At 40.2% G+C, this 12,836-nt stretch overlaps 1 protein-coding gene across 8 annotated transcripts in view; it reads left to right on the top strand.

Moving 5' to 3' along the window:
- DISC1 (DISC1 scaffold protein) overlaps nt 1–12,836 on the top strand; it is a 149,302-nt gene that overhangs the window by 96,302 nt on the left and 40,164 nt on the right. For all 8 annotated transcript variants that reach the window (XM_083732267.1, XM_083732266.1, XM_083732261.1 and 5 more), the window contains one exon: nt 9,534–9,594. In XM_083732267.1, the coding sequence (XP_083588393.1) occupies nt 9,534–9,594 (61 nt within the window). The remainder of the gene's footprint in view (nt 1–9,533; nt 9,595–12,836) is intronic.

Raw genomic sequence — 12,836 nt, forward strand, 5'->3', positions numbered from 1 at the left:
TGGATATTACTGTAAGAGTGCTTCTGTGGTATATAATTCAAATAAATGATTTTCTGCTGGCCCTAAAACTGTCCATTACAATCTTGAGGGAGATTTTCCTTTTTTTAAAACATGTAATAGGATTGCTTCTTTCATTATCTCTTTAAACCAAAATACTATTAACTTCCTCTTTCTGTCAGAAAGGTTACCTAGCAGCTCAAGCATTTTATCCCTCATGATAAGGGGAAACTGTAAACCTATCTCTGGCAGTGGTGACAGAGAAGTGTGTCAAGAAGCAATGACACACATTCACTCATGGAACAATCTAGGTTGAATTTGTATACAATCAGAAGTGTAACCAGTTCTGTCTTCCATTTAAATTAATTTGCTTTGTTGTACAGGTAGATTGTGGTATCTGGGTCTCCTTTGTGAAGTACACCTCACAATCTTATTTAAAAATTTCCTTATACTATAAATTGGGTCCACTTTCAACTTTTCATACTTAAGCAACTTCAGTTTATAGGGACTACCATGTTATTTGGATATTTGGATGTTAAAACTATATTCAGAATTCTTATGTTTAGAGTATTCTATTAAAAAAAATCAGCTGCTTATTGTAGGTTTGTGGACAAGTTTGAAAAGCAGCTTTTGCTTAACTACATTTGTGAACCCTGGTCCTATAAAAACTTGTTACATATGTGTTTGGGAAGTATGCATATAATTAGCAGGTTTTAACTCTCATTATCACTTCTTTCAGAAGTGTAGCTGCATTAGAATCCTGGAAAAAACAAGGAGTTTGGGGTCATGTTGAAGAGAGTAACCCATTTATTGTGGTTTATGTTTGAACTAGATGCATAAAGGGTTGTCCCCAGTTGGCAGGAAATGCTATATTTAAGAAAAGAAATTTGTTTAGTGGTGCCGAAAGGCCATGAAATGCAAGGCATGCAAGTCAGTCTGTCACATTTTGAGTCAGCACCATATGAGGAAATAAGAGAGTGAGCCATCAACAGCCACAGTCACACCATCGGGGAGCAGAGAAAACAGCGGAGGCTGCTTTTATATTTTTGTCAGCATTTCTTACTTAACCCTGAGCAACAGATCATTTGCTGCCATAAGTGCTGATTTACACAACCATGTTTCTTTGGCTTGGGCAGGTTTTTCATTTAAATAACCACATGGCAAAATGTCAGAAGTATATGATTGTGAGAGCCCCCAACAACACAATTAGTAAAAAAATAGAATTTACCACGGGGGAAAAAACCCTGTGAGACAAGGGATGTCTAGGACATGAAAAATATCAGCATTACAGTGTTGCAACATTAGCCATCTTATCTCAGGTAATGTTACAGCATAGAAGTCAGCTTAGATATCTTCTGACTTCTATCAAGCCACTCTCTCAATCTGTAGGATAAACTGATTATGTATATACATTAGTGCTGTGCTGCAATGTCATGCTGTTTGTTATTTATGTGAAAACTGCCATTTTGAAGGTCCCTTTTAAAAACAAACTTTTTTCATGTTTCTTAGCAGTCATTATTTCTTCAGCTGCTGCCATTTTGTTTTCATGTGAAAGCACACTGACTGCACTGTTCTGTTGTAGGCTCCTTTTAAACCCATCTTGTTGTTGTGCTGGTGCTAAAAAAAAACCCTACAGTGGTGCCTCACTAGACGAAATTAATCCGTTCCGCGATTCTCTTCGTCTAGCGGTTTTTTCGTCTTGCGAAGCAAGCCCATTGACAGCTTAGCGGATTAGTGCTAGAGCTGTCAAGCGGCTTCCAGCGATCAGCTGTTAAGCGGCTTATCAGCGGAACAGCTGATAAGCGGCTTAGCAGCTTAGGAAAAGGGCGAAAAAAGCAAAAAAAAACCCGCCGGGGGACGCAAGATTTTTTCATCTTGTGAAGCAACCCCATAGGGAAATTCGTTTTGCGAAGCGCCTCCAAAACGGAAAAACCCTTTCGTCTAGCGGGTTTTTCGTCTTGCGAGGCATTCGTCTTGCGGGGCACCACTGTAACTTTAAAAACAACGCTTGGAAAATTGAATTTTCCTGTTAGTGTGCACTACTACCTGCCATTTTAAAAAGCCTTTGTCTGGATTTAAAACAAAAATATTACCTGCATTTTTTAAACATACTTTCCAAGTGCTTTCCAAGAGAATTACGTAGTAAGAATTGCATTTTGAAGAGCACAAAAGTGTTTGCATAACTTGTCCCCCGGTTCATTTCAGGGCTAACATACATGTGGCATGGAAAGCTCTGCACTTGCATTTCCAAACTTCCAAAGGTGGGATCATTACTACTGCATTTCACATATTGCTATGTAGCCAATTATTTCTATATTCAGATGTGGTTTAAGAAATACAGGGCAATACATGTTCGTTAAATCTCACCCAGCAGAAGTCATTGCTTGTATAGGAAATAAAACTGGTGGCGTTAATAGCACAAAGTGGCCCGTGACACTCTCTTTGTGCGCTTATACAGAGGTAGCATCTTTGCAAAAGCTCTTTTGCAAAATGCCACTTGAAAATTATTCATTATTGCTTGTAGTTTGCACTTTAAATCACCCGCAATACTAGTTGGTGGGTAGATGTTGATTGCACTGCAGATTTATTTTACTGTGAGTTTAAAAAAAACAGCTGGAGGAAGAGGAGGGTGAAAAAACAGCTGTGAGTGGAGGGGGGGGACCCTTCTCCATCCTTTGAACCCATTGGGAAATTCAACACACCTGCTGTATCTGGAACTGAGTGTGGAAAGTGCAGCTGAATGGGACACAGCTGTGGGCCTCCACTTTGGGCTTGTAAAAAGCAAGTCTCAAGTGAGAGACTAGGGTAATGTCCACTGCTTCCAGGAACTCTTCTTGTTGGGAAGCTTTTGCAGGTGAGCTGACAGTTTGCATAGACCCTGGGTGAGAACCTGCAGACTGAGAGGGAGGGTGTGTCAGAAGGAAAAATGCATTTATATTGATTTATATATAAGTAACTGCATTTTTGTAATATTAAGTTGTCTGTTGTTGCCTCAGTTTTCTGTACACCTAGAGGTATTTTTAAATATGTTTAGCAGTATAAAAATGGTGTAAATAACAAGCATAAAATAATAATGCTATTTTGTTTGTTGGATCCTTTTGTAATAGCTAAATGGAGTTTTTACACGTGCTATTTTGAATGCCTTTATCCAGCTCTGGTTGGTAGTTGTTGCACCGTTTTCATAGTCCTTTTATGCTTTCATTTTTTGTTCTCAGTCATTTTAGGCTGGAAGCCAGGATATAAGCATTTGAAAGAATAAATAATTAAATAACTCATTATAGTTGAGGACCATGAACATCTGTGTTGTGGTAGATGAATTACTGAGATTTCTGGGGGGAAAGTAGAGTGCCTTTAATGACACCCACAGATAGCACCTTCCCTTAACTTTGCCCAGGTTTAGCCAATTCATGGGTCCCCTGTAGCCTTCTCAAAATGGTAGCTAAGGTGGTCATCACAAAAGTTACCAGTAATTGCTCTCCTGGACTGCCTCTCCCCATAACTTCAGTACCTGTTTGATGTTACCTCAAGGATTTCCTACCCCATCCCAATAACTAGTAGTAATGGCCTTTTCTTTACTTCTTTTTAGATATGCTCTATTTTGTGATTCATGCTATTTCTAGCCTTTAGCATGCAAACCTATCTGTTTCAGAGACTTTGCTCCTTGTTCCTCTTTTTTGAACAAGCCCAAGGGACAGTGTTTTTGTCACCATTTGTTGTTCTTGGGCAAGGACAAGTATGTGTCAGTTTCATCTGCCAGTTGACAGTGACGATCTTGCCATTATCAGTTTCTTGAAAGTGACAATATTACCCCTGTTCTATTTATTTATTATTTATTTAACAGGAGTTGCATATTGCTTAATCATCAAAGCTTCTAAGATGTTTACATAAAACACAGATTAAAATACTGGTAAAATCTGATGTTGAAAAACAAGCTGACCTAAACATTTTAAAATATAAATAAAAGCAGATATAAATAATACAATCACATATTAAGATACATGTCGTATTTACACAAGTCACCTTCAATATCCACTTGAGAAGCTAGGATCTGAAAATCAGGGAGAGATTGGTTTGCTTCACAAAGCATTGGCATTCCTGACATGCCTTTGTAATGAATTAAGATCTTCTGGATGAATTGCTGCACAAAATTGCATGTTGTTTTATTGGATGAATAGGCGTCTTTGGGCTCCTGGGATCTCCCCAAATGCATAAACAAGAGTAGCCAGCCCAATGAACAGTATTACAAATTTCAAGAGGGAAGAAGAATTTGGCATGGGACTCTGCCACTTGACTTTCTCATTAGAATGAATTTCTGGAGGGGATATTTTACTGTGGTTTGTATTTAACAGAAAGATTGTTGTTCAGTCATTCATGTCTAATGGTATAATTCAAGATTTAAGGCAAAATGGTACTGAGGTGCCACACTTGTTCTGCAGACACAGCTGGCGCGGCAACGGGTGCCTTGAAAACACATGCAAAATAGGCTTGCAGGTATCGCCTGAAAAATCTGTCATTGGTTAACTAATGAGCATTTCAAATAAATAAAAAATTGTCCAGTGGCCCCTTAGAGCCCAACTAAGTTTGTTCTGGGTTTAAGCTTTCATGTGCATGCACACTTCTTCAGATACCATTTCGGGGTTATGGTAGCTGAAAAGGCAAATCACTCTTTAAGAAGAAAAGCAGGATGTGTCTTTGGTAGTGGCAGCAACATCAAAGAACGATGTGTCTGAGCATGCGCTTCTCATTTACACACCTAATTACCTTGTTTTGTTTGAATTGATGCTCTCCATGATAACCATGTTGAGTGCCAGTTGCTGGGAGACACATGTGGGAAGAGTGCTGTTGCACTCAGGTCCTGGTTTTGCACTTCCCATAGGCATCTGATTGACCACTGTGAGAACAGGATGCTGGAGCAGATGGACCATTCACCTGATTCAAGCTACATTATGTTCTTAATGCTATTTAATACTATTATAGAACAGTTGATTACAAAAAGAGTGTCGCTAACCTGTGGCCCTCCAAATGGGTTGCAACTCCCATCATCCCAAACTATTGACCATGCTGGATGGGACTGATGGAAACCACAGTCCAATAGCACCTGAAGGGCCATAGGTTGGACATCCCTGATCAGTAACATCTGTGTTGGCTTGAGCTACCTGTTTTAGGTATGCCATGGACTGAATTGCATGGAGGGAAATGTAGGGAACTTGGGAATGACTCAGGTGCGTTTTTGAACAGGAGAGCTTATCCATATCAGTTGACACTAGAAACAAAGTACTAGCATGATCAAGACTGGAATAACCCAAGATAACATGGCAGCTATGACCGGGACATTTTTTCAACCTTTTGAGTCATTTGTCAAAGTGGCCATGGGAGTGGGGGAACTGAGGACTCGGTCAACCAAATGGAGTTTTTCCCATCCTGGTCAGAACAGACTTCTGGTTTGATCCAGCAGCTTTTGATGTTCTTCTGCTTGTGTGGGATGTCACAAGGCACATAGTGGATGCATATGAATCTGCTAATTCCATAGCATGTGGGGTAAACCACAGTGCAGATGAGTTGTATTAATCAAACTAACACTGCTTTGGTGATGACTATTCATGTGGATTCAGTACAGCTCTGATACTTACCTTGTTTGTTTTTGCTAGTATACAGGCTACCTGCATTTTGTGGTCTTTTGACATCAGACTGGGGAAAAAATAATTCTTGAAGCATAATCAATAATTTTGTTCACAGATGATATTGAGATTTTTTGGCTAGTATGTTTTAAAGTGCATGACAGGACTTCAGTGCACAACTGAATGGGGCTGAAATCCAGCCTGGACCATTACAGCTGTGCCACACCTTTAAAGATCTGGGCGTGGAGAGTTTGATCATCCCAGCCAGTTCAGATTGTAAACATGAACTCGATAGATTGGCCAGCCCTATTTGTGGCTTCTTCCAGATCAAGCTAGTAGTACTTATTCATCTCATTTGAAGGATAATTTCCTTAGTGGACAAGATGATCAAGTGCCACCACCTGAAGACTGTTTGCACCCAGCAGGCTGTCTTTCTTTCCACACATCTGAAGCTGCTCTCAATATTGCAGAATTGCTTCCAGAAAAATGAATACTATAAAAGTCACTGCTAAAGGCACATCATGCATACATTTATGCACAATGAAAGTATGCAAATTATCCGTGACCTTTTGTCTTGCAGTATTCTTCCATGGTATCCCTGGATGCTAAGGACTTTCCCTATTATGGCAACCCAAATAAATGTGATGGGAGAAATAACAAAAGCAAGTGTACATATTCCTCGCTACCCCTGCCCCAGTTTATGATTCCTTGGGAAAACCCTACTTTTTATTTCATCAAATGCTTTTGTTTTCTTCTTCCATCAATATTTATAGAATTTATATGGGCAACTCCCTTCACTAACAATAAGAGCTGAATACACAAACCCACAGAGAGAGACAAAAAGAAATTGACATTGCTTGTATTTGAAAAAAAAAAACCTTTGACATGTTTACAGAATGCAGTCACATAGTTTCCCCTAAGCTAACTCCTTCCAGCTTTATATCATTCTTTTTTGGCTAGATTAAGGAAGTTTGCACTCTAGTACTTTCTTTTCCCTCTGCTACAGCTATTGATTTGCATTAAATTAAACCTTCAGATCAATAGCTTGACTATAGTCCAAAGGTGAGAAAAATCCAGATACTTTTCATGGTGTTTTCCCCTCCCTTCAATTTGTTGGCAGGAAAGTAGAACTATTGGGATTTTGAAGGGCCTTTAAATGAAAGTGCCCAGCTATATATACTAGAAATCAAGGGAGGAGCACATATTCCCTGTGAGCAGAGAGAATTGTATGATGTTCTTAATCCTTTTAAACTAGTTAAAATGTTTGATGGAGATGTGTGTATGTCCTAACAGTGTTTCCCAGGGAGTTTATAGCTGACCTACTTTTAACTAGTGGCGGTTGCTTATTCGTTACTTTTTTTTTGTCATTGAGCATTGCTGATTTATTAAGCTATATCTTCAAGGGCATTGTAAAATTGTATGTAGGGAATAGGACACAACTGTGAAAAGTGAGAATTACTGTATCAGATAATATCCAATTAAAATCTAGCTAGCACAGCAGGAGAAATTGGAACTAGGGTTTATCATTCATGTAACATAATACATTGCAGTATTAGTTGGAAACAAAGTAAGTGTGAAACAGATTCCCCACCTTCCCCTCCAATTATTAATCTCTATTGATGTTTTATGTCAGGGGGGAAGAGAGAAAACCTGAGTTGGAATGTGTCATGTTCCAAGGCCATGTAAAGATGGAAACAGGTAGAAGAGCACTAAAGTGGGAGCATCAAAGCTTCCTATTAGGAAAGAACTTATCACATGTTTAAGTGAAAGTGTTTGCAACTGACACATCACTAGAGATTGGCAAATTGGTTTTTACTTTTGTTCTAGAATGCACTGTGATTCAAGGATGTGATTATATTCTTGCCATCTCTCTGTAGGTTCATAGCCCGATGCTGAGCTGTGGAGGATTAGAAGAATTAAGGGAAATGCCTGCCTCAGGTGTAAAGGCAGTACATAAATTGGCTGTGGGACCAAGTCTTGGGGTTGTGCCCCTTCCACACCTTGTAGAGAATCTTGAATGTAACTAGGGTCGTTTGTGTAAATGCCATGAAAAGTGGGTGGAGGTACATCATAAGGAAAGCCAGCTCATATTAGTGTGTGAATGGGGAGGGTATGTACATGCCCCACTCTTGGCCTGTGTGTGAATCGGTCTACAGTCCTGCTTCAGAAATTCTAATACCAGGAGCTATTTGAGGTCTAGTGGAGGGAATGTCAGAATTGTAACTTGGACAGCTAGGGTGAAATTTTGGCGCTCTCTCTTCATATGAGGAGTGGTACCGTATGTGCATTGTAGAATTTCCTCTGCATATTACTTTTTAATTAAAATTGACTTTAAAAAGCACACTGATCTTCAGAGCAAGAGAGATGGAGACTGATTTTTAAATGTGAACAAACACAACTCTTCTGCCAATGTATTTTTAGTTCTTCTATCTCATAGGGGTAGTTGAATTTCTTCTTTTACTGCTAAATTTGAACTTGAGATGGGATTCCATTGAAATATCATGTGAGTCAAAGTACAAGGACAGCGCAGAAGGGAAGTTAGTACATAAGAGGCTTACCTAGTAGGATGGGGCCATTACACCAGTCTCCCAGTGGGTGGGTTGGTTACTGGGTGCGAGAAGGGAAGGGTTGAGTGGATGAGGAGGTCAGCATGGTTCACTCCTTATCACAATATTTACTTTTCTACTTTTCATCTCCCCCCACTTCCCTCTATAACAATTCTCCCTACAGCCAAGTTTATACACACCTGCAACTAAGGTAACAAGCATCTGTTGAAGTGGCCTATAGCCCCATAATAATTTTACAACAGCTGGGTGCCTGTCCCCCTCTCTGCTGAGCAATGGCAAGAGCCCATGGGGTCCCAGGCACACACACACACACACACACACACACACACACACACACACAGGGTCTGTGTCCCTTTGGAGAATGGAAGACCCAGTGGAGACTGTCGTGCTTTAAGAAAAAGGGTTTATTCACCTATTTACACCTCCAGTCTGCATGTAGGGAGTTCAGATTTTATAGCATAGTCATTCCAAGAGGCAGCAGTGTAAGCTGCCTGCAGCCAGCCTCTCGCAAGATGGATCTTTCCCCTTCTTCCAACTTCTTCTTCCCAGAAACCCCTTTTCCTGTCCCCTCAAACATACACCCCATCACACTGGTAACATCTCACTTCCCAATGGCCCATCAACACCTTTTGTCATGTGAACCAGTTTGCTGTTCACCCAGCCAGGCTGGTTTGCATAAGCCAGTCCAGGAATTCCCTGTCTGGCACAGTTCTGCAGTTTGTGCTTTAATCCATATCCTGATTAATAAAAATCCTAGTATTTATTCATTCCTAGGGTTTAGGGGGACCCCCCCCCAATCTATAACAATAAATTTCTTCATCTTTAAAGTGCCACAAGACTTGTGATATTTTTGCTGCAAAATATGAACATGGTTACTTCTCTAGTTTATATAACAAGTTCTCAGATGCTAAGGGATGTTATGCAGATAAATAAAATCTCTGGAGGGTTTTAGTTCTATTAAAGATTGTGATAGCCTGGGCTACTGAAGTAGGTTTCATCCCATTTGAAAGATAATACTCAGTAGATGGGCCATCCTAGTAGATAAGCCAAGATGTTTCTTCACTTTTAAATGTTTGAGTACTTCTTTCTGTGAACAGTACCTTTCCCTTTCACTTCTGTGTCACCCATAGTGTTCAGCAGCTGGCTATTTTTTATTATTTATGAGCTTTATTAAGTAACATAGATTTGTATAATTTTAGATTCATGGTTGTAGTCTGAAATTCAAAGGGAAGAAAGCCCAATTAAACTTTTGCTTTTCTATGATGCAAAAATGAGCAAAATTCTCTCTTCAAAATAATTGCTATAAGATACTGCCCCCCCAAATGACACAAACTTTGTTTTTGCCTTATAGAGAAGAAGTTGAAGGAAGATATTCTCAGGTACATGGAAGTGCTGGAGGAAAAACTGCAAAGGTAAAGGAGGGATGGGATCTTTAAAATATTTAGAAAATATATCATTTTTAATTTGTTACTTTATGCTGTACAATGTCTCTGATGACTATTCTGTCTACTCCCCTAGCCCCACCACTATAATTCAAATGACTGGTTTGGACTTTAAAAGGCTTTTTGGGATAACATGTCTAATTATTATAACTTTGTTTAGTTAATGGATTCTTTTTAAAATATGAGAAATATGAAACTTTGTTTTCAAAAAATGGTTTGAAAGGTCAAAAGTCTCAAGACATTTCAGTGTAGTGTTCTAAAAAATGTGAGGCCAGTCTCAGTGGAGGGATTTATTTATATATTTCTAAAAATATTTTTATACTGCTGTTCATTTAAAAAAAAAAATCAGAGAGGTTTACAACAGTAATGCAGAAACAATCAATTAAAATCATATACTTTGGCTGGCTTATACGGAAACCACAAACCCTTTCTCTGTGAAGTAAAGATTGTGTAAAGGTAAAGGGACCTCTGACCATTAGGTCCAGTCGTGACTGACTCTGGGGTTGCAGCGCTCATCTTGCTTTATTGGCCGAGGGAGCCGGGGTACAGCTTCTGGGTCATGTGGCCAGCTTGACTAAGCTGCTTCTGGTGAACCAGAGCAGCGCACGGAAACGCCGTTTACCTTCCCACCAGAGCGATACCTATTTATCTACTTGCACTTTTTGATGTGCCTTTGAACTGCTAGGTTGGCAGGAGCAGGGACCGAGCAATGGGAGCTCACCCTGTTGCAGGTATTCAAACCGCTGACCTTCTGATTGGCAAGTCCTAGGCTCTGTGGTTTAACAGACAGTGCCACCCACATCCCATGAAAGATTGTGTACTATGCACCTAAAATGGTAGCCTTGTGAAATGAGTCTGGACTTGTGAGCTTGCCCTTCCTATCAGAAGCTTAAAGAATACTGCAAGCCAACCAGCTGGTCTTGCTCTCTACTCTTCTACTTTTCCCTTTTGTCTGCTTTTCCTCAGTTTTCACTGTACATTAATTTACATCAGGGAGGCTTGAGGATTGTTTTAATTATTCAGAAATGTGGACTATGTCACAGGTAGAATGGGACTTCAGGGCTGCAAGGCATTTCCCACACATAACCAGAGAAGCAAATATAGATTGCTTCAGTGTTGAGGTGAAATGAGAGGGGGGCGGGGAACTGTGTGGAAATTGTTCTGATTCATAGCATCCAGGAAGCAGAAACAGCAAGCTTCTGGAGTTAGTGAATCTCCATTTGAGACCGCACCAAAACATCCTTGTCAGCTTGAGTGACATTATGCTGGTTAAGAAAAGGAATAGGCATGGGGGAACACTTTTGGTTCACAGCACCAGTCTACATACATGTGTATTTCACTCTTCTGGCACTGATGCAGCCTGCGCCTTTAAATAGTGCATTTGCCTGCCCATCTACATTGATAAGGCCTGTGGCAGGCGGGTGGGGCTGGGCATGCCATCTGATGCTGCCTGTTTTCCCTTTTAAGACAGCGTCAGGCTTGATGTGGAAGGGCTCTCCTTCCAATGTCACACTAGCAGAAGGTTGAAAAATGCCTGCTCTATTCCTTGTGAATGAGTATCCACATAACATCCGGTGGCAGAAAATCCTCCTATTGATCTTGCACATGGCATATTTCAGATAAATTTAGCCATGGCTCATTGGTTGTATCATATCATTAAGTAATTCCCTGTTTGATTATGAAGAACTTTGGAGATCATGAAGAATTCTCGTCTTCTTATTCCAGATCCAAAAATAGAAAGCAAGAAAACAATGTCATTGTTATGTTAATCCTTATTCAGAGCATTTGCTTATTCCCCCCTCCTGAGCCGTTGCTGAGATTAATGTTTAATCTTCCAGCTTTGAAGAGCTCTGGTGTTTCCCTCAAAGCTTTGGTTGCCTCTTAAAAGGCTTATCGCTTGGTGTTGTGTTACTCTTATAACAGGATAATCTAAGTATTTATGATTTCTTAAAAAGTTCTTCAGATGCTGCAGTATATGGTTTCAAAGGGCCTAGACTCTGTAATGAAACATGTGTCATTATAGGAAAGTCACCATGCAAGTCCTGACCCTCCCATCCCCCTCATCCAGCAAAGCGGTGGTCAGGGATGATGGGAGTTGTAAGCCAGCAACATTTGGAAGGCGGCAGGTTCCCTAATATTGATCTATGTTTAGTAGCATGGTGTCCTGTCATCTAAATCACACTGAGGGTCATCTTGTCCAACCTCTAGAAAAGCAGGAATCTCAACTAGATCATACGTGAGAGATGACCATTTAACCTCTTTCCTCTTCAATTTCCTCTTCAATTTCCTCCTGGTTTGGGGAGAGAGTGGTGCAGGAGAGGGTGGGGAAGCACCTGGCCCTTCACTTGCCTGACCGGCCTCTTCTGTCAAGCCACCCTATGCTCTATCCTCCAGTTCTTAAGCTTTCCCTGCATCTGACTCTTGCTTCCTGGTTGTAAGGTCCCCACAAATCACTGAGCCCCTCTCTCGAGTCAAACTCCAGTACCCGTCAGTGTCTTCCCAGTCTCTTACACCACTCCATTTTAATTGTTGCAAGACTAATTAAATGGTACCCTCAATAACATTTAGGACAGGGAGGTGTAAATTCAATGATGATGATGATAATTAATAATAGTTGCATCCAAGCCATTCCTAACTCGAAGACAGCAACAAGAATATTACATACCACAGAGAGATCAGTATCCACTCTATATTCTGTAATAGCATTCTATTATATCTCACAGGCCACATGGTGATTTGTCCAAAATCCCTTATCACAGTTGCCTCAGGCTCCAAACTACTTTTTTATTTGTGTCAGTCACCATAAATATCACTTCTTTTTTTGAGCTGAAGAATTTAATGTGATTACGCTGTACTCCAAATCTCAAAGAGAGAAAGCAGGCAGAGGAGGGAGTGAGGCACATTTAGTCGCTCTTCTTAATTCCCAGATAGAAATCTTACAATTATTTAGGGGGATGCCATTCTTTGAAGGATGATAACTATTGACAACACACAAAGGAGCCTTACTTGTTTATTCTGTTTTAGAATTTGGAAAGTGGGAGTATAAATGAATACGGGGTTTAATACGCTCCAACGCTGTGATATACATTTGCATTGCTGCTAAAGACTGACAGTGATACAGTACCCTGGAGCTTTGAAAATGAATACCCCTCCCCCCCCCGCTTTAACTGATTCCTCACTATTTGTCTTCATTATTTCTATTCAACTTCATC

The sequence above is a fragment of the Podarcis gaigeae genome (genome assembly GCF_964106915.1).
Source record: "Podarcis gaigeae genome assembly, chromosome: 3".
Lineage (NCBI taxonomy): Eukaryota > Metazoa > Chordata > Lepidosauria > Squamata > Lacertidae > Podarcis > Podarcis gaigeae.